At 48.2% G+C, this 26,841-nt stretch overlaps 2 protein-coding genes, 1 non-coding gene and 1 pseudogene across 6 annotated transcripts; 2 read left to right on the forward strand and 2 right to left on the reverse strand.

Annotated features, from left to right (window-relative positions):
* Positions 1–614: 614 nt before the first annotated feature.
* Positions 615–753, reverse strand: LOC123451585. Its single transcript, XR_006632423.1, has one exon. It is a non-coding gene; the product is annotated as a small nucleolar RNA Z247 (small nucleolar RNA).
* A 6,757-nt stretch (positions 754–7,510) lies between these two features.
* On the reverse strand, positions 7,511–10,123 carry LOC123450841 (annotated as a pseudogene).
* Positions 10,124–11,216: 1,093 nt separating this feature from the next.
* Positions 11,217–13,540, forward strand: LOC123449783 (cancer-related nucleoside-triphosphatase). 3 transcript variants are annotated; one of them, XM_045127115.1, is made up of 6 exons: positions 11,217–11,317; positions 11,394–11,481; positions 11,575–11,665; positions 12,306–12,407; positions 12,581–12,737; positions 13,026–13,540. In XM_045127115.1, exons 1-6 carry the CDS (start codon positions 11,293–11,295, stop codon positions 13,142–13,144), a joined length of 582 nt encoding a protein of 193 aa, XP_044983050.1. In that variant the 5' UTR covers positions 11,217–11,292; the 3' UTR covers positions 13,145–13,540. The 3 variants fall into 3 exon arrangements, with proteins under 3 accessions (XP_044983050.1, XP_044983049.1, XP_044983051.1); XM_045127114.1 differs by having other exon boundaries at positions 12,323–12,407; XM_045127116.1 differs by lacking the exon at positions 11,394–11,481 and having other exon boundaries at positions 12,323–12,407.
* Positions 13,541–13,632: 92 nt separating this feature from the next.
* LOC123449782 lies at positions 13,633–22,464 on the forward strand. 2 transcript variants are annotated; one of them, XM_045127112.1, is made up of 6 exons: positions 13,633–15,141; positions 18,548–18,718; positions 18,869–18,948; positions 19,434–21,260; positions 21,334–21,496; positions 21,586–22,464. In XM_045127112.1, the coding sequence occupies exons 2-6, from the start codon at positions 18,637–18,639 to the stop codon at positions 22,215–22,217; spliced, it is 2,784 nt and encodes a 927-aa protein (XP_044983047.1). In that variant the 5' UTR covers positions 13,633–15,141; positions 18,548–18,636; the 3' UTR covers positions 22,218–22,464. The 2 variants fall into 2 exon arrangements, with proteins under 2 accessions (XP_044983047.1, XP_044983048.1); XM_045127113.1 differs by lacking the exon at positions 13,633–15,141 and adding an exon at positions 18,327–18,419.
* Positions 22,465–26,841: the final 4,377 nt, after the last annotated feature.

Consider the following 26,841-nt stretch of genomic DNA (forward strand, 5'->3'; position numbering starts at 1 on the left):
GTATGTCAAACGTGACATGGAGGCTAGGTTCTTATCGGCTTGTGGAACATGGAGAACATCTTTAAGAACAAGGTCACGTTTGAGACTAGGGGAATTAATAGAGGATTGCCCAATGTGAAGAATATCCATACCTCCACCACTTGCGGTGTGAATCTGATCGTTGCCGTGGTACCTCTCCCGGAGGGCCAGCTTCTCTAGCTCATTTGTAACATGATCTGTGGCGCCGGAGTCGGCGTACCAAACCGTCTCACCATCAGCTCCACCATGTTCCCGTGTGGCGGCAGCAGCTTGGCGTGTCTCGGGTGTGTAGTCCTCATCATACCGGTGCCAGCAGTCAATGACTTCGTGGCCGGGCTTCTTGCAAAGTTGGCACCTTGGTCGGCGATTGTTGTTGTAGCTGCCGCCGTTGTAGCCGTTGGTGTAGCCACCGCCGCGATCACCGCCGCCGCGGTCACCAGCACTACTAGGGCGAGGCTGGCCCTGGTGTCCGGCGCGTCCTCCACCGCCGCTTCCGCGCCCGCGTCCTTGCTGTCCACGCCCACGGCCACGTCCGCGGGAGGCGGCGTTGACAAAGGATTGACGTAGGCTGGATCCCTGCAGCATACTGAGCCGGGCGTCAAAGCTTAGAAGCTGGTTGTAGAGCTCCTGGACCGTGACCGGTTCGACCCGTGCGGCCAAGGCGGAGATCACGGGATTGTAGTCGATGTCGAGGCCGGCGATGACGTGAGAGATGATCTCAACATCTCCAAGCGGTGCACCGGCGCAGGCAACTTCATCGGTGAGGGTTTTGATCTTTCCAAGATATTCTGCCATGGTTAGATTACCTTTTTGCAGATTGGTGAGGGCCATCCCGGTGTTGATCTTTTGGGCTTGTGTTTGTGCAGCAAACATGGCGTGGATGGAAGTCCATACCTCGGCCGGCGTCTGAAGCATTGCCACTTGCGCGAGAACCTCTCTCTCGAGAGATCCCATGAGGTATCCTTGTACCTGATGTTGCTGCGCATACCAGATTGATCTGGCGTAGTTGAAGACCTGCTCTTCCTTCCCACCTTTGGTGATGGATATGGTGGCGGGAGGCGCCGGGCTTGCGGCGTCGAGGAAGTGTTCCATCTGTGCTCCCTTGATCTGGGATAGCACGACGGCCTTCCACAGGAGAAAGTTCGTCCTGGTGAGCTTCTCTGATGGAGGTGGACCGAGAGAGAGCGAGGTGTTGGAGGAGGATGAGGGCGCGGCGGATGTGATTTGGGTGGATGTAATGGTGGGGAGTGCGGGGCCTGTCATCGTCGACTCTCTCTGCGATCAATGGAGCGCGTTCTCTTTCTCGGTAGCTAGGCGTCGAGAGGAAAGGCTCTGATGACCATGTGATGAAGCGTAGAACCCTTTGTCTCGGGCCGCAATGTATTTATATCACAAATATCTTGGAGTACAAGGCAAGATCTATCAAGAGGTTACATGAGATAAGGGAGATGAAGAGAAGAGATAGAATCGGTTTAAGATACATCAACTAACAACCGTATCCTATACAATACTAGTTAAATGCCCGTGCGTTGCTACGGCATATGAAATATTATATGAAAAATTACTTGATAAAATGATAACATGTAATTTAGATATTTTAAACGCTCGTTGTAACGCACGGGTTTACATATAATTTAGATATTTTAGATTTTTTTTACCCGTTAAGAATAAACACTTATCACACAGTTATTAAGATCTTACCAAATTGCATGATGAGATGTTTTGCTCTATCTCAGTCCAGCTACGAAGCAATGCTGCTAGCGCCTGAATATCTGGTTGCACCCGCGAATCTAGATCTCGTGCGGAAGCAAGAGCAACCTCGGTCACAGCCGTCTGGGTGAAAAATGGTTAAGAAACATGATGGTGACAATGATAATATAATCTGTGATTGTGATAACTCACAGAAAATTGTAGATCCATATAGCGCACCGGAGGATCTACCGCCAGTAAGGCCTTGTCACATGCAAGTATACGTATAGCAATGTTGAAACAATCAATGTCCTGCGGCTGGTCCATGTGGAGTATACCTAATTCTTTTGAGACTTAATCCTATTAGATGGGGTTTAGAGCTTCGCACCCACTCATTCCTGTAGGTAACAGTTAATAATTGTAACATTGTAATAGTTAATATTGAAACTTTTATATTTCTTAGACATGCTGCTTACTCCAACGAATCAACATCATTAATAGACATGATGTCATTGCATATTTTGTCAACTAAATCATGCGGGTCTACGCCCATGATTGGGATCGGAAGGGGGATTTTGTCTTCGGCTCCATCAGGTGAATCTTGTTGCTTACGTTTTCGATCATCCAGGAGCTCAACATCAGAATCAGATACTTTTTCTTCATTGTCAGGCTCATAGTATATTGGACTTCCTTTTAACTTATTAAGTTCTGTCTCCAATAGTATGACAGCTAATTTTCGTCGAAATTCTTTCATGTCCTTCTGCATATAGCAATTAAAAACAATTCATTAAAAAAGCACCGTGCATTTGAGATGAAATCTAATATTTAGAAAAAAGAGATACATGAGTGAATTGATCTGACAAAAGTTCTCCTGTCCAATACTCCATAAAATTTAACATAAACAATCCACATGACGTGCTGCAATATTGAAATATTCCTTCAGGCTTTCATCTAAAATATAAATAAAGTATTTAAATAAGTAATAATGTTCATTGTACATGTCTCAATGCATCGTCAAATGTATCTATTACCTCAATGTTTTGGCTATAAAATAAGACCATATTTTTGTACAAAATTTATTATTCACAAGACTTACTATTCTATCTATCATAAATTTCGTTATAATTCAGTTCAAATATGAGATGCGTTCATCATACCCATTTGTTTGGAGTGGCTTTTGGACCTGTTCTATGACTGTCCAATTCATAATATCGAGGTCCTGCCACCTATCACCTCTCTTAAACTCCGGCATATCACATGCGATTTTTATATGTTTGTCAAGTCCTTGTATCTACTAAATGAAAAAAAGTCACCACGTATTAGGCAAATGAAATGTAATGTTTAGGGAAAGAAACACATGAAGTAGACATTTACCGTCATAGTGAGGTCACTTCGGTTCATGCCAATTTCAAGTGAGTCCAATACATGTATCTCTCGTTTCTTCGCATTGAGAACCGATAGATACCAGTGGTATTTTGTAATGTTAATCGGAAGGAATACCTAAATCAATAAATATTATATAATATGACACGTAACTACTCTCACGTAAAAACGTGTTGCATCATTATATGTAAGTGTAGTGAGTTAAAACTGACCAGGTCATGCTCCAGAAAAGTATTTACTCGTTTTACAATGTGACGATGTGTTGCGGGGTCTATCTCATCTTTCTTTAACAGGGAAGACACAAACGTGCTTGCAATGTGTACCTTTCCACCCACTCTATCTTGTAGGTGTTCCTGAGCACTAATGCAATATATGTATGCATTTATTACCTATAGTTTCAAAGATAGAATACATTTAAATGTTAATACACTTACCGTGCGAAAATAGAATAAATTTTTGTTAGTTTAAAAGAGTTTGTGCGGTTTGACTTACATCATCGTGCGTAAGGTATCTCATCTCAGAATTTGATAATAATGCATCGTTGATGTGCATCAACTTAGTATTTGAATGTAAGGGCATGATTGATTTAATAATTGAAATATCATGCGGGGTGTAAATATAATCTATCATGGAATGACATGAAACCAAATTAGTAGATCATAAAAAAGACAAATAGAATGAGAAGGATGATAATCAATGTAAAAGTAAGTACCTTGTGGTGTAATATTTATATTTGCTCTTTTTGGTTTGGTATGACTTGAATTGGATATATCTATCTTCGCATCTGTAGGTTATACAGTACTTGCTGAGCTTTTGGTCTCCTCCAACGGCATATCCGCCGGGATCGTGTCGGACGGTTCTTTTCCACGATCCACAATATCCATATCTATCACCTTCGGGCTCTTTTTGATAGGTTCATTTTGATGGTTAACAATATCCATATCTACGATTGAAACAATCTGTAAACGTGAGATATAGTATCAATTTTTTTCGGATAACAATATCATAATTCATATGTAACTTGCAAAATAAAAGAATAAAAAGATTGATAACTAATATAAATTTGATTAAACTGTGTAAAGATTGACTTGATTGAAATCTAATACACGGAGTAAAAAAGACCGAAGCGAGTACTGTCTAAATACCTGGCTTAATATGGTACGTATAATATACTACGTATATAATATACATGGAGTATATACATGTATAACACACTATCTAATCTAATATACATGGAGTATACGGCAGTCATCACAGTGGCCCGGTCTACACTATACAGCAGCACCTTTACCTAATATCTAATCTCACTCTACTCTCACTCACCAGCACCTTTATCTTCTCACGCCAATGTTATCCCCTTCACCAACCCGATACAGGGCCGGTCTTTAGGGGCACGGGGCGGACCTAAAATCCAAAGCCTTTTTTAAAATGTCTAAATAATAATCAACGAATGTAGATGTAAATTCTTAGGGCAAAAAACTAAGTGCATCCAAAATTGATATGCACATATCAGATAATATTTGCACCTTAAAAATTTCTCCGAGATGCAAAATCAGCGATGATAGTAAATATCAGTCGCCTCCAACAGTTTCTTCTGAGTGCGTACTTTTTAGATGTCATGACAGTACAAAAACTGAAAAGCACAATTAGTTTTGGAAATTAGCATAGAGATAATACATCAATTAAAAAAAGTCTTCATCAAATATTATGAAAAAAATAATCTGCTAGAACATACCTTCTCTGTAATCAGTAAAAAAAAAGATGAATAGGCAGATGTATCTACCTGGCAGCGCTGGCGCCCTGCGCTCCGGTCAAAATTGAATTAACGACGCAGCGATGCCTCCTTTCTTTGGCAGCAAATCAGCGATGCGTCCTAGTGTGTATGCTCCATCATCTTCTTTTTTTAGGTAAAGTACGCTCCATCATCTATATATACGAGCCTTGAGCCTGGCCTCGTTCTAGCTTTTATTTAACACATGAGCCTTCATAATTAAAAATTGTAGTGCGTGTTGCAAATAAAGAATTGTAGTGCATGTACATACCTGGGAGGGGCCCTTCCGGTTTGAGGGGCCCGGGGCGGCCGCCCCGTTTGCCCTGCCCCAGGACCAGGCCTGACCCGATATCCTCACTTCCTCATCCCCTTCCCCTCCATTGTTAGCCACTCACCAGCACCTTTGTGCTGTCGCCGGCGCGCCATGACGCACAGCTTGCGACGAGCCGCAGAGCTCTCGGAGCAACTTCGCCTCTTCACCTCCTCATGACCAACCCGATCTCCTCCGTGTCCTCACATCCCCATCCCCTTCCCCTCCCGTGTTAGCCACTCGCCAGGACCTTTGTGCTGCCGCTGGCGCGCCATGGCGCACGACGATTCGCAGGGCTCCCGGAGCAACTTCGCAACCCCCGTCTCTCCCTACCGCGTGGCTGCGCCGTCGTCAGCCTCGCACCCAACCCCACCAATCCATGTTGTTGTGCGAGATCCGGGGGCCAGCGCTGTCGCGGACGAGCTCGCAGCCGGCGGCAGGGACGAAGCCAACATGCAAGCATAGGGGGCAGGTTTGTTCATGGAGGGGGCAAAGTTTATATGAAGTAAAAAAATTAGCTACAACAACCATTATTATAGTAGAAAAATCAATTTGTTAGGGGGGTCTAGCCGCCCCTTGTCCCCCCCTAGAATTGTCCCTGGCCGGCAGCATCCACACGCGGCGCCCTCTGCCCTGCGTCCCCCGCCACGCGCCCCCCGTTTTGCGTCACCAAGCCGGTCGGCGTATTCTGTTGGCAACGCCTGGCGACTGACGCGCGGTCGGCGTATTCTGATGGGAACGCCCAGCGACTGACGCGCGTCGTGCACCGCGAGGACACCCTGCAGCAAGCCATGCGGCGGAGATCGACCAATCCAACGGAGGAATGGATCTTACCTTTTGAGGGTCGGCTCCCCTCTCTCCATCCGCCTCCTGCATCGGCAACTCTGTTGGATTGGTACCTCGGTGAAGTTCGATCGTCGAGGTAAGCAAAAAATCCCGATGGTAGATTGTGTCTCTCTTATATACACACACGCTTTGAAGGCTAGCTAGATGAGTAATATCGTATACGGTTAGGATTGGGTTGTTAGGATAAGGAGTTTTTGCGTAATCTGTTTCCCATTAACTCGTTTAAAGCTCTAACCACCTGAAATTAGTTAGTGTAACAAAAGTATAGTATTCTATCTATTTTTAGGATAAATGTTGCTTCTTTATTTATTAAACATAAACAGTCACCTTGTCTGAAATAATGTCCAGAATGCAATCTGGAGGAAGAGAAAGCCAGACCTTACAAAGTTTATCACAGAGTATTCTCTTGAAACATTATCAAGATTACTGCCCGTCCATAAGCACCATAAAAAGGTGGATAGAAAAACATATGATGACGACTATTTCAAAAATGCTGGTTAATGGAGAAACTTTTGAAGGCTCAATAATCTCGGTTGAGGCATGATTCTGTTTTTTTATCAATTCACGCATGTGTGTGTGTTCGGTGTCTTGTTGGTTATTACGGCTTTGGTTGGCCTCCATGTTGTTAGTTTTGGCTTCTGATTTGGCTTAAGCACAAGAGAACTGCATGGACCCAGTGCAGTTAACTGAGCCCCGTGAGAAAGTGAGAGTTCCAGCGTACGTAGAATAGTGTATACGATTCTCGTACGACGTGATCTCACTCGTCGGTGGGATTCATCAAACGGCTGATGATGTTGTCGTACAAATATTCATCGTATGTGTAGCAAGACTCAATTTTATCTGAACAAATCAACACATAGCATGCTTCCCTTACCGTGCCTACAAGCAGAAACAAATATTGCACCTCACAAGCAAAGCCACAACAAAGGTTGAATTAAGAAAAGTGTTAGAATTTAATTAATTCTATTAATCCATGTTTTTCCTAACCGAGACGGTTGCCAATCATCAATAAGAACTACTGATTCACTCTACATATTTTTCGATTGTTGTCTCTAGTCTATTCTAATAGTTCGTTTTGGCTTCTGTGTTTGTTTTGTTTTTTAATGCTATTTTTGGCTTCTGACTTGGATTAAGCAGAACTGCATTGGAACTTTCCAGGAAACTTTGGCTGGATCTCTATAGAACAGGAGGGCCGATGCAGTTAACCGAGGCCTGTGAGAAAGCGAGAGTTTCAGCCTACAAACAGAAACAAATACTGCATCTCACAAGCAAAGCCACAACAGAGACAAACACCACTGTGATGGAAGCAATACATATTATGTACAGAATTATTCAGAAGTTCTTTAGCCACATCAAAATAGCGTGTGGCAAACATCACATGCATGGGCGTAGCAAATGGAGCAAATGCATAAGTTATACAACAAGCATTCTGTTGCGGCTTCGCATCTCCGCTGCTGATACCACAGTGACGATGGAGCCTAGCCAATTACTACGTATTAAGGTTTCATTCTAGCGATACATAGAAACCAAGATCGACTCCACGAGGGCCGCCGATCAGATCAGAACAGATCAGACCAGAGCCTGCTCCTCCTTCGAGGAGTGTGTGGCGGACACCGTGGAGACCATGGAGTCGACGCCGCACTTGTTGCGCACGTTAGAGCCCCTGCAGATCTTGTAGTACCCCTGGTCCCCCCAGTTCTCGCCCCACGAGTTCTTGACGATCCAGTATGGCTTCTCCTTGAAGCGGGAAGGCGCGAAGCCGGACGCCCCGTAGCCGACGAGAAGAACGCCGTGGTCGAGGTGCCTTCCGCAGATGTATGGGCATGACACTCCGCCAATGTATGTCTGCATGTATGCAGCGTTGATACCGACTGCACAGGAGGAAAAATATGTGTTAGAGATTTGTAATGTATGGATTGATTGTTCCATGTGCTTAGAACCACAGACCTGACTTATAAACTCTGCGTGAGACAATTATACTTACTTGCCAAAGGTCCATATTTCACAAGGTTAGCAGCAATCTGTTCTTCATCAACAGCGACAACGCTGTAGTTCTGAACCGAAGCATCAATCTTGGACTTGTCAAATTTGCAGGTACCGTCCTTCCCGGTGTAAGGGTAATCCTTTTCTCTCTCAAGGCCACCAGATTTCAACAGATAGCTGAAGGCTGAAGCCATCAACCCACCGTTGCAGCCAGCATCGCATGAATCAGGCTCTGATGGGTCGCACTGGAAAATTGCACAATTTGATTGCAGCATATTAAGTTGAGGCACCCAGGTAACCAGGCAATAGAAGGTAATATAATTGTTTTACTACGTACGGAATGTTCCTTGCATTCGCATTGCAGAAAGAATTATTCAATGAAAAGGGAAAAACAGCACGACATCAAATTAATTATTTTTCTACACAACAGTTTCATGTAATGCCAGTGGTTCTTGACTGGAGAAGATTGGTAAACTGAGATAAATACAAAGAAACATGTACTGCCATTCAAATAAAACTAAGTAAACAACAAGACAACATGAATAAAAAGGCCCTTCAACATAAGTTATGCCTCGCACTGGATATAAGAGTAAGATGGAGCTACCGTTGATGTCCCGTTACAGGTACCAGTACGAGTCACATAATCTTATACCATGTAGGAGTATTACTCATACTAAATTCCCATGTAAAATATATATTTTACGATTTGGAGTCATGGACCAAACATTGGGTACTACCAAAGGACACATGCTATGCAGTTCACATTTGTCACTTCCTTTATTGGTTTGGTGACAGCAATATAAGACGTACCCAGATAACAGTCTGCATCTTTCCCATTCAGTTACGGATGAGAATATCAAGTTAAGTGGCATTCAGTTCCATGAGTTGACAATATAGAAATCACCAAACAACTTAGTTAATTACACGCAAAAATTCAGCGGCTATGCCTATTCTGGATAGACAGTAATCTGGATAATCCATAGAGATCAAAGTGGTGCACCCTCACAGGTCGCCCACCGAATCAGTGAATAAGTGCAAGGCGCCTTGGTGAATACTAAATACTGAATACTGGGTCACTGACCGAGGTCTGTCTCAACCTACCCATAATCCTAATTTATGGCATGCAACAAGCCAACCACCCACCAAACATTTTTATCTTCATCTTTATTCTAGGCTTGAAGCTATCATCTCAATAAAAGGAAAGCTTTAAGCTAACCCACCCACCACCATCAAAAGGTTCTCCACGGTAAGTTTGAGGTGATTACTATGTTGGTTATTTTGGTTATTTTCATAAAGAAGTCTAACGCTTTTGTTGACTATTAATTAGTGATATCTCACAGGATGTTGCCACCCTTATCATCTCAACAAATTTCCCTTGTAAAGTTTGCCAGGGATACCGATCCCAATTCCCCTCTCAGAATTCACCTAGACTCCCTTTATTTGGTGCGTTGCCCAATCAGAAATCAACAACACAGAAAAGGTCTACACCAACAGACAATACATAGTGGTGTGCCACAAAAATCCAACCTATTTCGCAAACAATCAACAATCACAGAAAAGAATAGAAAAGAGCCTCACCTCGTGGTCGCAGTCGACCAGCTGCTGCTCGGAGAGCACCTCCATCTTGCATGAGGCCAGGTAGTTTGCCCCCTCCAACGCCCTGGAGGCGCTGAACGACCAGCACGAGCCCTGCAAAATCAACAAGGTCAGGGGCGGAGGCCAGATCGGAAGATAAATAAAACGGCCAAAGAATCGGGGGAAACCTAGTTCTTGACGGGGCCGACGGCGCCGTGGTCCCTCCAGTCGAAGTCCTCGGGAAGGCCGTCGGCCCCGTCATGAATCCCACCCACTCGAGTAACCGGAGGCGCCGACGCGCGGTTCCCCACCCACCCACCGATCGGTCGGTTGGTCGACCGATCTCTCTCCCAGGCCGCATTGCTCGGCCACGGCGGGCATCCCACGGGAAGCCATGAACCGATCCTTCCCACCGGCAAAGAGGCGAGCGGGTAAATTTGGGAGCGAAATTCGGGGGCGAGGCCTCAGAAGGGGGGTGCTTACAGGGTGTTGGTGTGCTGGATGTTAGCTTCGAGCAAATTGAGGGAATCCCTGTACGCCTTCCGCATCCTCCTCGGCCGCCGCCGCCCTCGCCCTTCTCATCCAACCCCGGGGCACGCACGCACGCGCCACGCAGTCCCGGAGCGGCCTCCGTGGGCTCGGTGAGGCGGGGGACGCGAGGGGGCCGGCCAGCGGCCTGGCGGCCGCGACGCGCGCGAGGTGGCGGAGGGAATGGCGCGGCCGCGGCCGCGGGCTCGGTGAGGCGGGGGGCGCGAGGGGGGCGGCCGCGGCGCGTGTGAGGTGGCGGCGCAGGGAATGGCGCGGTGGGCGGGTGAGCGGGGAGGGCGCGGCGAGGAAGGAGGCGGCGGCGGCCACTTGGGAGCCGGGGGAGAGCAGAGCAGCGGCAGCCGCGGGATGAGACGTGGGGAGGTAGGTCGTGGAGGGGTGGAGAACGGGCCGTTTTTTCTCTCTGCGCTCGGTCGTGGGACGTGGGGTTTCTTATAGTCGCGCGGAAGATAGAACGGGGGGTGAGGTCGAACCATCGCTGGTTGAACCATCACGACGGCACATCCTGCTTTAATAGTAGAGATGTCTAACAGCTATTGGCGTTCTTCGTCATTGAAACATAGGTCCTGTTGCAGAAATTTTCTGCAACAGAGGTCTTGTCACATAATTTTTTTACAATGAAAGTCTTGTTGCAGAATTTATTTTAACTCAAGTCTTGTTGCAGAATTGTTTTAAAATAGTTTTTTACAGATTTTTTTTACAATAAAGATTCTGTTACAACGTGTTTTTTCATCTTTTTTTTTTGCAACATAGCTGATGACACTTCTGCAACATTAATGATGTTGCAAAGGTTGGAAAACAGTTAACGAAAGCCAACAACACATCACTTAGGACACGTGTTATCCCTACTAATAGCGTAGGCGGAAGCTAGAAAATCAGCCGGTTGACGGGAATCTTTTCGTAAGAGCAGAAACTACCAGCGGCAGAACGTGCAGCTAAGCGCTGCAACCTTAGATGGGCCGGCCTATTTCCGAACGCGTTCACGCGCCACTTAACGAAATGTGTATGTGCGGCCCGCACATAGACCGTGCCGTCTCTCGTTTTGGTCCGCGGCCGCGAGGCAGTCTGAACTGCTGAACGGCACCGGGGCCACGACCACGGCCACCACCACCACCCGCCGTCGCCACCCGGCACCGCCGCCTGCGTCGCCGATGGCCGCCGCTTCGTCGAGATGTCTCCTCGTCACCGGCCCACCGGTAAGCAGCAACCTCCCCCGAGCGCCCCACAAAACCCTCCTCCCGCCTTGACACGTGCCTGAACCGCTCCCCGCAGGGCGTGGGGAAGACGACGCTGGTCATGCGGGTGCTGGAAACCCTCAGGTCGTCCCACCCGCACCTCGCCGTCCGCGGATTCTACACCCGTACTGCCCCCCCTCGATCTCCGAGCCCCGATTCGTTCGCCTGTGCACTTTCCCCCCAGAAATTTCAATCCTGGTCGTGCTATCTGTTTGCAGGGGAGGTGAGGGAGAATGGGGAGAGGGTCGGGTTCGAGGTCGTGACGCTCGACGGGCGAAGCGGGCCGCTTGCATCCTCCAGGATTTCAAGGTTGCCCTCAGCTTGCCACTATGCTTGATTTGAATTCCTTCGTTAGACGACTACAGATTATCTACACTACACCTGAGTCAAATGCATCGAGTTTCAAGCATCTTGTCTGCAATTATTGTTGAAATCCATGTCTGGTGGTGCAAGAAGTTCCCTTTTCCGAGTGATGGCACATTCTAAAACTTCCTTAAACCTGTCTATGCTGCACTTGCTTACCGTTGAAATGCCTCTGATGGTGGAAGAATTCCCACTGGCACCGATATTGAGCTTGTCAGGCCCCTTAGGTATGTCTTGGATTTTTCGATACACATCTGATTTCGAAATTCCACTGTATGTGAGACTAGTTAATGCCACTGTCAGTAATCTGAATCATCTGGATTTTGGCTCTTCTCATTCTGGCACACTTCAGCCATGCAGAGTAACAATTAGTCAGAATACATAGCTCAAGAAGTGTCATCACCTAATTTTGTGTCTTTCTGTGTCTTGTTTTCTGTCATGGTACTGTATAGCTTCTAATCAAGCTCACTGAAAAGATTTAAGTTATGGCCTCTGTTAGGTAATTCGTATATTTTAGTGCTTTGTTGATCCTATCCTTATGTATCCTCACTGAACTATTTCATATTAGCTGACCGTGTCATCTAAGTTTGTGGTATCTTGCAGCCCTGAGTCTGTTAGATGGCCTACTGTTGGGAAGTACAAAGTAGATGTAGCGTCTTTGGAATCGCTAGCATTGCCTGAGTTGCAGGTAAGCAGTTCCGTGATATTTCCCTGACCTTATTTCGAATGTTAGGTTGCTAGTTTGTTCCTCCATGTCAGACATGTGTGATAATCATGAACCCAGGATTTAGACCAGTCTGTCAGATCACTGTTTACTATCGAAATATAGCCAAAGCTTTATATTTCCTGTTGATTTGTCAGGTCAAAGAAGACACAGATCTCTTCATCATTGATGAAGTGGGTAAAATGGAGTTGTTCAGTCCAGCATTTTTCCCTGCTGTGATGAGAGTTATGGAGTCCAACATCCCTGTGCTGGCCACCATACCACTACCAAGATATGGCCGAGACATTCCTGGAGGTACCGTTTTTTCTAAATTGGGAGCTTGACTGTACCTGATATTGTATAAAGAGCATTCCATCGGTTGTCTTTTAGCACCCGGTTGAGCCATGGGCACATTTTTATAACGATTGCTACAGTATACTCAAGCATGCTATGTTACAAACATAAGAAATTAACAGATATCTCCAGTATGGGAACAAGATATAGTTTTACTACCCCATGCTTTTCTGTCGATGCATCGAGTCAATCTTCTGACCATGTTTTCTCCTTGGATCGTGACTAAACATTCTCCCCTATAAAATGCAGTCGCAAGGTTGAGGAATCATCCTGGTGCAGATGTTTTCACCTTAAGCACTGGCGATAGGGATACCATGAGAGAGAGCATTTACAATCAGTTGAGCAGCAGATTGATGCAGAAGAGGTGAATACCTGAATTAGGAGCAGTTTGGAGAAGTTTATTACCTCAAATGATGGCAACAGGATACCAAGAGAGAGTGTATGCACAAGCCAGTTCAGCAGGTTGATGCAGAAGAGGTGACATGCTACCTTTTTATTGTGATGATTTTGTTAGTCTTGGGTAATGCAGAAAATTAGATCTTCCTTTGAGCAAAAGAAGGTGGAACATTAGGGATTTTACTTCAGTAATAGCCCACCATTAGCATGTAACATACAGTCTGGTCGTGTCTTCAAGTGGTGTACCTGCATGGCTGAGTCATCTTTTTGTATGTTCACTGACTATGGATATACATTCAGCAAGTTATTTTCATGTACGTTACTAGTTAATCTGAATATATAATAATCATTTCAAGTTTTGCGGGTTTCCTTTGGTTCTTCAGTCATGTATACACATTCGATCACAGCAGTTATAGCTTGTAATGAAGCATGTGGTGACCTCTACAACAAGCATCACATGGTCTGCCCAAGTTTTACTAGTAGGCCATCATTGTTTTGCATATAGTGGGCACATGAATGATAACTCCAGCTTGGTATTCCCTTCCCCACTGTTCATTTCACATTATTTGGACAATTGCTTGCTATTGTTAGTTGTTCATGTTATTTTTACTCTTCACTGTTGCTGAAAGATGGCCAAGTTGCTGCCTAGATGAATAGTAAGAATCCATATGACATAACTTGTTAGAGACACTTCAAATCATATCCTTGTCGATACAAACTTGTGGCTTCTACTTGTGATGGTTTACAAACACTAACGATGACTGATAATAACCAGTTGAACTGTGAATATTTTGAGATGATTTAGGTCTATTCATGCGGGTGGTGTCACATTCTATTATTTCAAGGTGTCTGTTAGACTCAAGACTGGCCAATTAATATACCAGTTTTGCTTTCATTTCTCACTGTCCTGGATTTTGTGTAAATCTTAGTCGCCTAAAACTGCATGCTATTCAGCCTGAAGCTGCAGAACTGTTCATTCTTATCAAATGTAACTGGACTTTCAGATCTGTAGATTATAAATGAAGCTAGGCTGGGATGGTGGTTTAGACATATGACTGATCAGGCAACTTATTAATAGGCAATCCCTTAGTAGGTTGTCAATCAAAATAAATTTTAGTTGAGATATGATTTCTGATTATGAAGTACAGCACATGCAGATCCCAGTCCACCCATCAAAGAAAAAGAAGAGCAGACTGGTTTTATATCTCAGAATCCAGCAGCAGCAGTCATGCACAATGATCGCGCCTATATACAAACTGGAGTATAACAAGCTCAATATATCAATTCCGTAACAAGATGCATGTAAAACCCGTGCATAGGTTACCGTCTGACCGTGCAAAAAGATGATTGATCGGTTCTTGCTCCTGCATCCACAATCCTTCTAGTCTTCTGGACCACTACTGCTCAGACACCTTGCAATGCAGCATTGCTTACCCCAGAAGCAGGCAGCAACTTCACATGAAAACATGTTCCTGTGGGGGCTCTCCCGATCTGAACGATCGGCGGGAATTTTCACCCAAGATGCACAAGCTATTCATTCATTGAGGTGGGCACAGAATTAAAAGCACATTGTGCTGATCATGGCTTCCCCTTTACAACCTAGGAGACCCGGTTCCCCTTTAAGCCCCTGCAGAAAGGCACCATTAGACGCCAATGCTCCGAGTCTGCCTGCTTATTTTAGCAAATTGCAAGTGATTCGAGGACCATCTGTGCAGTTTTTTTTTTATGGTGGTGTTTTAACTATTGCAAACTCCTTTACACTTGTTGGCAGTGCTTTTTTGAAGGCAGAAAGCTCAAGGCAATCTCGAGAGAGATACGGCGGCCCGTCCATATATGCAAAGGTATGTAAGTGCTTGTGCATGCAGATCTATGCGGATGAAGAGTCGCCGACCCGGATCGGATACATGCGCCATGGACGCGAGATGGGGCTGGAAGAACCGAAGAGGGCTCCACGGACAAATCCACAAAGGTTGGTTGAACGAACCTACAGGCCTAATTATCAAGAAAATTTTCGTACGGTAGCCTTGAATTCAGTTTCTCTCGGTAGCAAATTGAAGACGAACAAACAATCCTCAACTTGCGAACTCGTAAACATTTTCCGACTTCTCTGTGTTAAAATTATGGTGCTGCTGTCAGGATAATATCACTGAAGAGTAGCAATCTTGGGTTAAATTTAGCGTGGGTCGACAGCAGCACAGCGATTGCCCTTGGCTTTAGGCAATGTGGTAGGGGAGGGGAGGGGGGGTGGTATTGATTCGATGGGGCACCCCACCATGTGATGTCTTGATCCAGGAGGGGTCACCAGGTTAACTAGTTTATAAGCTCCTCCTTTTTTTTTTTTGCTGGGCAGGGTAGTTTATAAACTCCAGCATGGATGTGGCATGATTTTCCCTGCCCCTTTGCATGCTTAGTTTAGTAAGGAGGAATGATGGCCGTGCATGCGCGCACGTCATGCATTTGATAACCAACCATAATAACCCCAACCAAACTAAACAAAAAAAACCCAACAGAAAGAGGTTTCATTGATCTTCCTACCGAAAGCACTAGCTGCTCATTTGTGTACTCTACAGGGAATGATGCTTGCTTGATCTCCTAATCCCTGTTTTTTTTTCTCAATCAAATGCCGTATAATTTTTATTTTCTTGGGAGGGAAATCAACTGCCATAGACGAAATGGCACACTAGATTGCGGGTGGGGCCAACGTGTTTGGTGAAAAGAGAGAAAGGAATGAAGCTACCATGGGCGTGTGTGGAACCGCAGTTTCCGTGTCAGTTGGCAGTGGCTCGGTTACATATATCATGTACTCCTGGTATGGTATGTACTCCCTCCGTTCCTAAATATAAGACATTTTAGAAATTTCACTACGAACTACATACAGATGTATGTAGTCATATTTTAGGATGTAGATTCACTCATTTTGCTCCGTATCTAGTCTATAATGAAATCTCTAAAAGGTCTTATATTAAGGAACGGAGGGAGTATATTGAGCAGGGGATTAACGAGGAGGCGACCTTGACAAACAATAATACTCCAACATACTCTACAGTGCATATGACATGGCCATCATACCACTAGTGCATCCATCATGGCCATCATACCACACCATAACGGACCATTCCGATGTACACGCCCCTCTGCATTATCATCACAGGCTCACAGCACGCACCGGCCGGCGCTGGCTTTGGCCAGTGGCAGCAGCAGCTAACCAACCAACCAGCAGCAGCTAACCTAATAACTAACTAAACACTAAACCCCAAGCCAGCCAGCCAGCCACATCCCATCACCACTACTCTAGCTAGCAGTAAACAAGACGTAGAGCAAACAGCTGTTAGCTGCTGACGCTAAGCCGGCCGGGTCAAGGCAAGGCAGGCGCATGTGCGCGGTCATGTGCGAGGGACATTCTGGCGAGGTGGGGCACCGGTGACACTGGTCCGGCGGCCCGTCGGTCGACGGCGTGGGCCGTGGTGGCGCTGTACCCCTGCCGGTCGGGTCGAGGAGGAGATCGCCATTGAATGAGTCGACGCCGCCGGTGCTCGTCCCGGCTCCGGCTGCGCGGCCACCAGCAAACAGCCGTGCTGCCGCTGCCGCTGCCACTTCATGTCATCAGACCTGCTCGTCATACACGTACACGTACTGTACCACCTGCGTCGTACGTGTACGGCGTATGCTTTGCGTTTCCCGGCCGTATCGCCAGCGGAGTTGTTGTTGCTGATCTTGAGAACGATCCACGTCGGTGTCCGGCCGGATGCCCGTACCGGTCGACCATCACTCATATCATAAGGCGCAAATAGTTAGGCAGATCGTGTGTGTGTGCGCGCGCGCGCGTGTCATCACCATCAAAACAAATCATTTCTAAGACGAGGGGGACACGGTACAAACTAGTACAAAGCTAGGATTACTACGTGTTCCACGCACCCGCCCAAACGTGGGTATTTTTCTAAGCTGGCCTTGGCGGATTTGCTGTACGGCCTTGGGCGCCGGAACGATTCTCCGGGCTTTTACTAGCATTATTATTAATATTGAAAGATGGGAGAAGTGGTAGCAGCACATCTCATTCTCTCATCCAATTCCCCACATGACATGATCGAATCGAAGCTGGCCAGCACGCACGGCGCTGTCCGGAACGGAAACGGACGAGGAGGAGGAGGCAGCAGCATGCACCATGGCGCCAAATGGAACGGCCTCCGCTCGTGCGGGCCGGGGTAACGGAAAGCGTGTGCCGCACCACACCAACTCCTACCTAGCTAGCTAGCTAGAGAGGGAGTCCTCGCGCCACCAAGCTGTCCTCTCCTCAATCAACCAACAAACACTGTCATCAAACCCTAAAAAAATCAGCACATAAACTGTTGAAAACAATGCCAGGGGGAATCTCCCCCGGCATCCCTTGAAAACGTCCAAGAGGTAGACGCTAACACGGCGGCTGCAGAAACGGTAGCACGAATGCACGATGGCAATGGCGCTTCCGGATGATTTTTACAGCGATGGGGGAAACGAGAAAAAAGAGGGTGGGAAAGCATCGGAAGCTGGCTACCGAGGCAGAGGCTTTCGCTTTCCCGGCTGTTGCTTTCCCTCCCGGCCCCGTCCGCGTCCATGCATATGCATATGCATGGCATGGGCTGCTGTCCCGCTGCCGCCACCACAACTACCGCCATAAGCACGAACGAGCACGCGTAGCGCAGCTCTTCTCCTCTCTCCTCTTCTCCTCCGCGGGAGCTATACCATTCTCCGCCGACTCACCCGCCGGCGACGGCCAGCTAGCCGTGGCCCGTGCTTCTTCGCCCGGAGGGGGCGAGGCGCCGGCAGTGACGACTGTACGCCGGGAACCTTGATCGGTCCTTGGATTGGATGCTCGTCCTGCCGATTCATCGGTTAGTTCTTCGTCGATGATCGATGCCTCCTTCTTGGTTGATGATTCTTCTTGTTTAGCTACCATTTGTTTTTAGTTTCTGCGTCTGCTTCGTTGCTTCTTCTTGGAGGAAATGCGTGCGATCTGCGTGCACGTGGTGGGGCTCGGCAGCTCAGCTTGCCCACCACCCACGTTGACGCCTCCGGACCATCGCCATCCTCTCTTCATCTCCTCCTCTGCTTCCTCTGATGAATTCATGAATCTGACTTGCTAGCTCCATGTTGATCAGGAACTTGGCCCCTTATTTGGTCCGGCGTCTCCTCTTTGGGGGATTCCGTTGAATTTTGCTTCCCCGCCCCAAAAATAACTGAATAAAAATTCTTTGCCCTTTCCTTTTTCGAGTAAATGTTCTGCAATTTCTGCTAGATTACTCTGTCATTTTGCTGATGAGAAATCTCTACTAGATTACTCTGCAGAAGAAGAAGAAAAAAATTCAGAGTATGACATGATTTCCTGCATAAATTTACAGGATAGCGAGGTCAATCCCGTCCGGCCCTCGGAGATTCTAGTAGCCTCACCATCCAATCAGACTGCTGGATCTCTCTGACAGTTGCGACCATGATGCAGTACCTGGACTTCTCCCAGGCCAGCACCTCCAAGAAGTGGACGGCCAACAGCAGCAAGAGGCAGCCGGGCCAAGGTAACATACATACATACATAATGCTGGATTCTGAAATTCGTCCATTTCCAGGCATCTTGCACGCCATTTTCGCTGGTGATGATGGTCTTAGTTGGTGATTGGGTTCACAGCAAATTTAACCGAAAGTGGTTGGGCTTAATTGCATTACAGGGTTCGATGCTCCGAGGAACAGCATGGAGTTCGCCATGGAGGCGCCCCGCAGCTACGGCGTCTTCCAAGAGGACGTCCCGGTGAGCACAATCTACAACCCCCTTCACTGTTCTTCCTTTCCGTCTGTCAGAGTTAATTCACTGCATCCTTTTATGCTATGCATCTGGTAAATTCTTTTGTTTCCGGAAAAAGGACCTGGAATGCATTTTCTTCATTCTGGTCAGAGTCATATACCGTTCCATTTTCAGTTCGGTGGGTAGATCCTTCTTGGCAGATGATATGTATTGTCCGTCCGTCCTTGGTAGCTCTGCTGCTAGGTGTACTTGTACCTGACTGTTGTTGCCCGAGAGGACAGCACAAAACACCCATTAATAATGCTGTCAAACAAACAGTAGGCCCCCATCAACTACTGCTGGGCACAATCACATTGCCCCTTAATTACCTGGCCATTCTCTGCATCATTGCTTGCCATATTTTCTCTAGATATATGTAGGAGGACATGTTGAGTCGTTGGTATTGTTCTTCTAACTAGTCCTGACAAAGTTCCATGCACAACTCTCTGCAGTACTCTTGCAGCAACATGAGGCAGTACCCAAAATCCTCCTCGGCCCCGATCAAGAAGCTGATCCATGAGGACGCGTCCTTCAGGCCGAACGAAGGGCACAAGAGAGTGCCCAGCGTCATCGCCAGGTTGATGGGCATGGACTCGCCGCCGATGAACTCCGAGCTCACCACCCACCTCGATGATTCTCGGCGAGAGATGATCGTCGCGAGGCCAGCACCGCCGACCAAGCATGTCTCCTTCGCGCAGCAGAAGAATCCAGTCCGGCATACGGCGAAACAGGAAATTTACACCTTCGACGACGCCGGTGATGACGAGAGGGAGATTCTTAGTCAGCTGACCAAGAGGAGTAATGGTAGTCGTGGTCATGGTGGTGGTGATGATGGGTGGAGCAAACCGGTGCCGCGGGAGCACCCGCAGGAGGAGGAGCTGCAGAAGTTCAAGAAGGAGTTCGCGGCGTGGCAGGCCATCAAGGTGTCGGAGCAGTCGAGAGGTCTGGAGCTGGACAGCCGGCATAATGTCGGCCACGACGAAGACGACGGCGACAGGTGCTCCGAGATCGTGCCCTACAGGTACCACCAGAAGGATCGCAAAGGGAGAGATGGCAGGCACGGGAATAATGAGGCGCATTGGAGAAGAAGAGGCAAGGAGGGCGGCGGTGGCGCGTCGATCTCCGGCAGCCGGACGTTCTCTCTGACGAGCGCCGACGACGGTTCTTCCGCGAGGCTGCCGCTCTCGAGATTCTATTATGAGGAGGAGGAGAAGCCGCTGTCGCCGACCAGGATCGTGATCCTGAAGCCCTGCCCGGAGCTGAGCGCCGACGACGTCGACGAGTCATCGCTGGGCTCGCCGGAGCTGATGAAGAACGAGAACAACATGGAGGCGTTCCTGGAGGAGGTCAAGATGCGGCTCAAGATCGAGCTCGAAGGGCACATGGCCCCCGTCGACAGGGCGGCCGACCGGTGGCCCGGCGGCAGCGGTGACGTCCCCGCCGACCCGAAGCAGATTGCGCGGAACATCGCCGACCAGATCAGGGAGAGCGTCACCAAGGACATGCACCACCCGGCGCTGCTGCGCTCGGAGTCGACGCGGTCGTACCGGAGCAGCGACGTGCAGAGCCAGATGGACTACATCTGCAGAGACGCCAGGAAGCAGCTCTCCGACCGGCTGAGGAACGTGCTCAGGAGGGAGCCGGAGGCCGACCAGCCGCCGCTGTTCGGATCTCACCAGAGACGGCCGGCCGCATTGACGCCGTCGTCTTCGCCATGGGACGAAGAGCCGCGGCCGAAGCCGACGAGTCCGCGGCGGGACGTGGCGAGGAAGGGCGACAAGAAGATCAGGAGCAAGGAGGAGAAGAAGCGCGCGATCGAGTCATCCGAAGTCCGCTCCTTCAGACACGGGTGGTACAAGAACTCGGCTACGGCGGCGGTCGTTGACTCCTCCGACGAGGCGGCGTCGCCGAGGAACCTGATGAGGTCGTTCTCGGCGCCGGTGTCCGGGAACTTCGTGAAGTTCCTCTCGGAGGGGGAGCCGCGGGCGCTCGTCGGAGCGCGGGTGCAGCTGAAACACGAGGGACACGGCGACTACTATGGCGGACGGCCGTCGCTGGAGGAGGAGAGGCAGCCGAAAGGGAGGAAGGACGGGTTCGGCATCAAGGGGAAGGTGTTCAACCTGCGGCAGAACCTCGGGCTGAGAGCGAAGCTTTTCGGCAAGAAGCTCCACTCGGCCGCCGCCGACGAGGCGTCGTCGTCGTTCTTCCTCGACGACTTCCCGCCGATCGGCACGCTGGTCACCGCCCCCTCCGTCCTTATCCACCCCGGGGTCCTGCAGGTGAGGGGTCGAACACTTGCTGTTGTTTCAGAATTCAGGGTCAGTGCCATCAGCCTGACATTGGAATGTTCAGGAGAACTCCACCGAGGTGCCACCGAGCCCGGCGTCGTGGTGCAGCAGCCCGCCTGATGACATGATGATCCGGGGAGGTTACCCGAGCCCCGTTTCGCCACTGGAGGCTTCCTTCGGCGAGCACCGGTCTCCGTTGAAGCCGGCAGCGAGCTCAGGTGCTTCTGGTAAGTAGCTCATGTCTGAATTTTCTTGAGAACAGCACAGACAATGCAATGTTCAGAAGTCATGTTTCTGACGACAAATATTGTCTCAGAACCAGGCAATTCATGTCTGGAGCAAGATCAAGTTGAGGAAATCCCACAAGCAAGTCCAGCACCCCAGGACGACGACGACACATCGGAGATGGATCACCCCATGAAAGCTTTCATCAGAGCCGTCCTCGTGGTCGCCGGCATGTACGGGCAGAGCCAAAACTCCGGCGACCACCTCTCACTAACCTGCCAACTGATCAAGCCGATCCCCAAGCGGGCGTTCGAGGAAGTCGTGTCCTCGTCGCCACCTCCGGCCGTCACCTCCGACGGCCATGACGTGGACCACCGCCTCCTCTTCGACCTGATAAACGAGGCGCTGCCCGGAGCCGCCCGCGGCTCGACGACGCTGTGCACGTTCAGCAAGTGGTACGCGGCGCCACCGAGGAGAGCGTCCGCGGACAGGAGGCTGCTGGACGGGCTATGGAGATCCGTGGAGACGTGGCTGGAGCCGCCGAGCGTGGACGACGACGCCGACTCCGTGGACGGGCTCATCGGCCGCGACATGGGCGTGTCTCCCTGGAGCGGCGTGTTCCGCGACGACGTCGACGGGCTCGGCGAGGAGATGGAGGCGGAGATCCTGTCGGAGCTCGTGGACGAGACGCTGTGGGACGTGCTGCTCAACGTAGGAGACTGACTAACTGTGTGATTGAGCTTGGCGTTCAGAGCATGCATACACTTGTACATTTTGGGGTGTGTTTTTCTCTGTTCTTCTTGTGTTTTTTCGGAGTGATTTTGCCGGATTTGTGATGAGATGTTGGCGAGTGAGTGAGTGAGTGAGAGATGTAACTAATTAAGCTTGTGTGTGGAAGGATACCGAAGATATCTGTCCAGAGAAAACGCACAGGGAGGCTGAAGATGAAGGGTTCTTATTCATGCCATGAGCAGGCTGACCGACAGAGTAGGTAGCAGTGGAGTACATGTGAAGCAACAAACAAACACACGGTACGCTAGGAGTAGGATGGATGGGTTCATCAGGCGGTGCAGACGACGCAGGTGCAGGTGGGGCCGCAGGTGCAGTCGGCCCTGCCGGCGCCGAGCCTGCCGCAGGAGCACGGCCTGCAGGAGCAGTGCTCGCCGCAGGTGCAGGTGGTGTGCGCCACGGCCGCGGGGTTCACCGGCACCGCCCCGCCGCCGCCGCCGCTCAGCTTCTTCCCGGCGCACCTGCGCCCACACGTCAGATTTAGCACAGACCCCTCCAGTAAGCAAAGCTACGACTAGCTGCAGGGAGGTTGGGGGTCACGGTGCCTGCCTGCAAGCGGCGGCGCCGGGGCACGGCACGGCGCAGCCGCACTTGTCGTCGCAGGCCATGGCCACGGAAGCTACTACTTGGCGCCTTTTCCGCAGATCATCAGTCGGCAGGGCGCGCTTGGCATTTTAAAGCCTGCCACGAGCGATGGAGACGGGTGCATGGACGCCAGGTGTGTGCAGCGGTGGCGGCGGTGCCCGCTCTCTCGGGAGTGTGGCTGCTGCTGTCCTATGCCGGTGACAGCAATCTGCCGGCACGACAGCGCTTCGTGTCGGGACGAGGAACAGTTCCTGTCGCGTCCATGCGTATGGAGTCCGATACGGGTATGGGCCCTGTTTGATCCATGGGTTAGAGTTAGTTTGAGGTAGTTTAGATTCAATTAGCTCTAAAGTATCTAAATATAAGGTTAGATTAAAGCTAGTTGCATCTAACCCACCCAAAAAAATTATCCCACCTAAGAGGTGCTAATTGGAGCTAGTTTTTATGGGGTTTATTAAAAAATATTTTTCTCTCTCTTCCACCAGTCAAGAAATGTTAATTGGAGCTAGTTCTCATGTGGCCTATTAAAAAATCACTTTTCTCTTTTCATAAAGTGCATCTATTATCAATCTAACCTTTCATCCAAACACCTATTTAGTTAGAGTTAGTTTAGGGTTAGTCATGAGCTAGAAACTAACTCTAACCGCCAGCTAAGCTAGAGTATCCAAACAGGGCCATGGTATGAGAGCATCGCTTCTAGTCGATTCGACAACCGAACGGCTAGCAAAATTCGTTTTCGGTCTTGTAGACAAAATTTAGGGGGTGACCTGCGCCGGCCCAGGTTTTCGGTCGGCCGCGCGCGGGCCCCATGATCCACCAACCCCGCGTCGTCCGCATCGTTGGATCCGCATGCAACATTTTACTTCCTATGCAGCAAAATTTCAATGCCATGCAGTAAATTTTTTAACGGTTGCAACAAAAAACAAAATTTGTAGTAAAAAAAATATCTACGTGATCGTAGCAAAAAACGAAGTTAATGATACGTGGTAGCAAAAGTCAAACGCCGGTTGTAACAAAAATTTACGTGACGTGTATGCAACTTTTTAGTGAACGGCTACAGCAAAACATGATGTCGGTTGTAGCAAAAATTAACACGGTTGTAGCAAAAAGTAAACGGCTGCAACCAAACGTATATGCAGCTTTTTTACTAAGACAAAATATAGTAAAAAAACGATTGCAGCAATAATGACGCAGGTTGCAACATATTTAGATGAAAAATGTTGCATCCATTGACCGAAGAAGCGCGCGAATGGGAAAAATGTTGCAAGGGCCCGCGCGCGCCAGGGGGCGACCGACGCGTCGGTTCGGCCGGCGCGCGGGTGGGAAACGATTCCCCAAAATTTATGGTACTCCCTCCGTAACGAGCAATCTTTCGGACATAATCTTAATAGAATCTATTTTTTTAAATGTTCACACAATAACCATGACGTCTAACTATTTGAAAAGATAATGCAGAGTGACTCATACAACCATGAAATGAGAAATGCAAGCAGCCTACTAGTAATTTTAATTAATCAAGCATTAAATGCCATGCGCTTTAATCCTCTTCTATTTCAAAAATGCATGTAAACGAAACCACAACAGAAGAAATACGAAAATTATAAAAACAGAACATATCTCGTTTCTCGATTTTAAAAGTAGTAGTTGGCGCATTAAACATTACCGAAGATTCACGTAGAACATAATCCATACAAGCTTAATAAACACGATTCAAATAAAAATTAAAGGATTCTGATAACGTCCACACGTGTGGTGGGAGCAACATCTGTCCATACGTCTATAACACATAGTTTGCAGCCACTTCACCGCATGTATGCATGTGAGATTTTTTCTGGATTTCCAATTTTTAAAATGTTTTATTCTGTAAATGAAAAATCTGATTCAAGATTCGTTTTCATCATTAAATCCATCGCGACGAGATCTTCGAAACTAAATCTCATATATTCGACGATTTTTTTGGGTTAAAAGTTGCCATGTCTATTGCACATGAATTGCCATGATGTTTTACGCTGAAGTTGCCATGATATGTTTCAGCTATTTTTTCTTCTACCTTTAAAACTCAATTTGTCCATGCTATTGAATGTTGCCACTGTCGACCACTTGTCCATATCCGGTGTGTATATATGGCTGAGTGTTGGGGAACGTCGCATGGGAAATAAAAAAATTCTACGCGCACATAAGATCTATCCATGGTGATGACCATCTACTAGAGGAGGGATTGGATCCACATACCCTTGTAGATCGCTAAGCGGAAGCGTATATAACGCGGTTGATGTAGTGGAACATCTTCGCGATCCAAATCGCAGCCCGTCCGGCGATGTCAACACGATCCGTCCTGCGATACTATCACGATCCATCCCGATCTAGTGTCGAACGGACGACACCTCCGCGTTCAGCACATGTACAGCTCGATGACGATCACCGCCTTTTTGATCTAGCAAGAGGGGCAGAGAGGTAGATGAGTTCTCCAGCACGACGACATGGTGGTGGTGGTGAACTAATCCAGCAGGGCTTCGCTAAGCTCTACTGAACTGATCTAGAGGAGAAAATGACCTAGAGAGATAAAAAGGGCAGCACTTGGCTTATTAGGGTTAGGGCTGCCCTTAAATCCTGTAGTATATATAGGAGGGAGGGAGGGGAGGAGGCAGCCTCAAAACCTACAAATGGTTTAGACGAAGTGGAGGAGGTGGAAGAGTCCACCTCCAATCCTACTCTTAGTAGGATTCCACCCTTCCCCACTTGGGTTTCTTTCCTTCCCACCTCCTAGCCGTATCGGGCTTTAGTGGGAGCGTCGGCCAGCCCACTAGGGGCTGGTCCACATCCTCCCACAGCCCATGAGACCCTTTGCAGTGGGTGGGCCCACCTGGTGGACCCCCGGAACCCATTCGTCACTCCCGGTACAATGTCGAAAATGGTCGAAACTTTTTTGGAGTTTAAAAACCACTTTCATATATATCTTTACCTTCGGACCATTTCGGAGCTCCTCGTGATACCCGAGATCTCATCCGTGAATCCGAACAACTTTCGATCACCAACACACATAACTCAACAATACCGAAACGTCACCGAACCTTAAGTGTGCAGACCCCGTGGGTTCGAGAACTATGTAGACATGACCGAGACACTCTCCGGTCAATAACCAATAGCGAAACCTGGATGCCCATATTGGCTCCTACATATTCTACGAAGATCTTTATCGGTTGAACCTCTATATCAAGGATCCAGTTAATCCCGTATGCTGCTCTCTTTGTCCTTCGGTATGTTACTTGCCCGAGATTCGGTCGTCGGTATCTCCATACCTAGTTCAATCTCGTTATCGACAAGTCTCTTTACTCGTTCTGTAATATAAGATCCCGTGACTAATTCGTTAGTCACATTGCTTGCAAGGCATGTTCTAATGTTGTATTACCGAGTGGGCCCTGAGATACCTCTCCGTCACACGGAGTGAAAAATCCCAGTCTTGATTCACGCCAACCCAATAGACACCTTCAATGATACCTGTAGAGCACCTTTATAGTCATCCAGTTATGTTGTGACGTTTGATACACACAAGGTATTCCTCCGGTGTCTGGGAGTTGCATGATCTGATGGTCATAGGAACAAATACTTTGACATGCAAAAAACTGTAGCAATAAATTAACACGATCATATGCTACGTTCATAGTTTGGGTCTTGTCCATCACATCATTCTCCTAATGACGTGATCCCGTTATCAAACGACATCTCATGTCTATGGTCAGGAAACCTTGACCATCTTTGATCAACGAGCTAGTCCATGAGAGGCTCACTAGGGACAGTGTGTTGTCTATGTATCCACACATGTATTTGAGTTTCCAATCAATACAATTCTAGCATGGATAATAAAAGATTATCATGAACAAGGAAATATAATAATAACCAATTTATTATTGCCTCTAGGGCATATTTCCAACATTGAGCACTTGCCGCTCCGCGCCGAGCCCCTTCATGTTCC

The sequence above is a fragment of the Hordeum vulgare genome, chromosome 4H, assembly GCF_904849725.1.
Source record: "Hordeum vulgare subsp. vulgare chromosome 4H, MorexV3_pseudomolecules_assembly, whole genome shotgun sequence".
NCBI classification, from domain to species: Eukaryota; Viridiplantae; Streptophyta; class Magnoliopsida; order Poales; family Poaceae; genus Hordeum; species Hordeum vulgare.

Coding starts and splice junctions, on each gene's coding strand:
- LOC123449783 (XM_045127114.1), top strand. CDS start 11,273: ATGGCCGCCGCTTCGTCGAGATGTCTCCTCGTCACCGGCCCACCG. Junction 11,482..11,574: donor CGTCCGCGGATTCTACACCC/GTACTGCCCCCC, acceptor ATCTGTTTGCAG/GGGAGGTGAGGGAGAATGGG. Junction 12,738..13,025: donor TGGCCGAGACATTCCTGGAG/GTACCGTTTTTT, acceptor TATAAAATGCAG/TCGCAAGGTTGAGGAATCAT.
- LOC123449782 (XM_045127112.1), top strand. CDS start 18,637: ATGATGCAGTACCTGGACTTCTCCCAGGCCAGCACCTCCAAGAAGTGG. Junction 18,719..18,868: donor CAAGAGGCAGCCGGGCCAAG/GTAACATACATA, acceptor ATTGCATTACAG/GGTTCGATGCTCCGAGGAAC. Junction 21,261..21,333: donor TCCACCCCGGGGTCCTGCAG/GTGAGGGGTCGA, acceptor TGGAATGTTCAG/GAGAACTCCACCGAGGTGCC.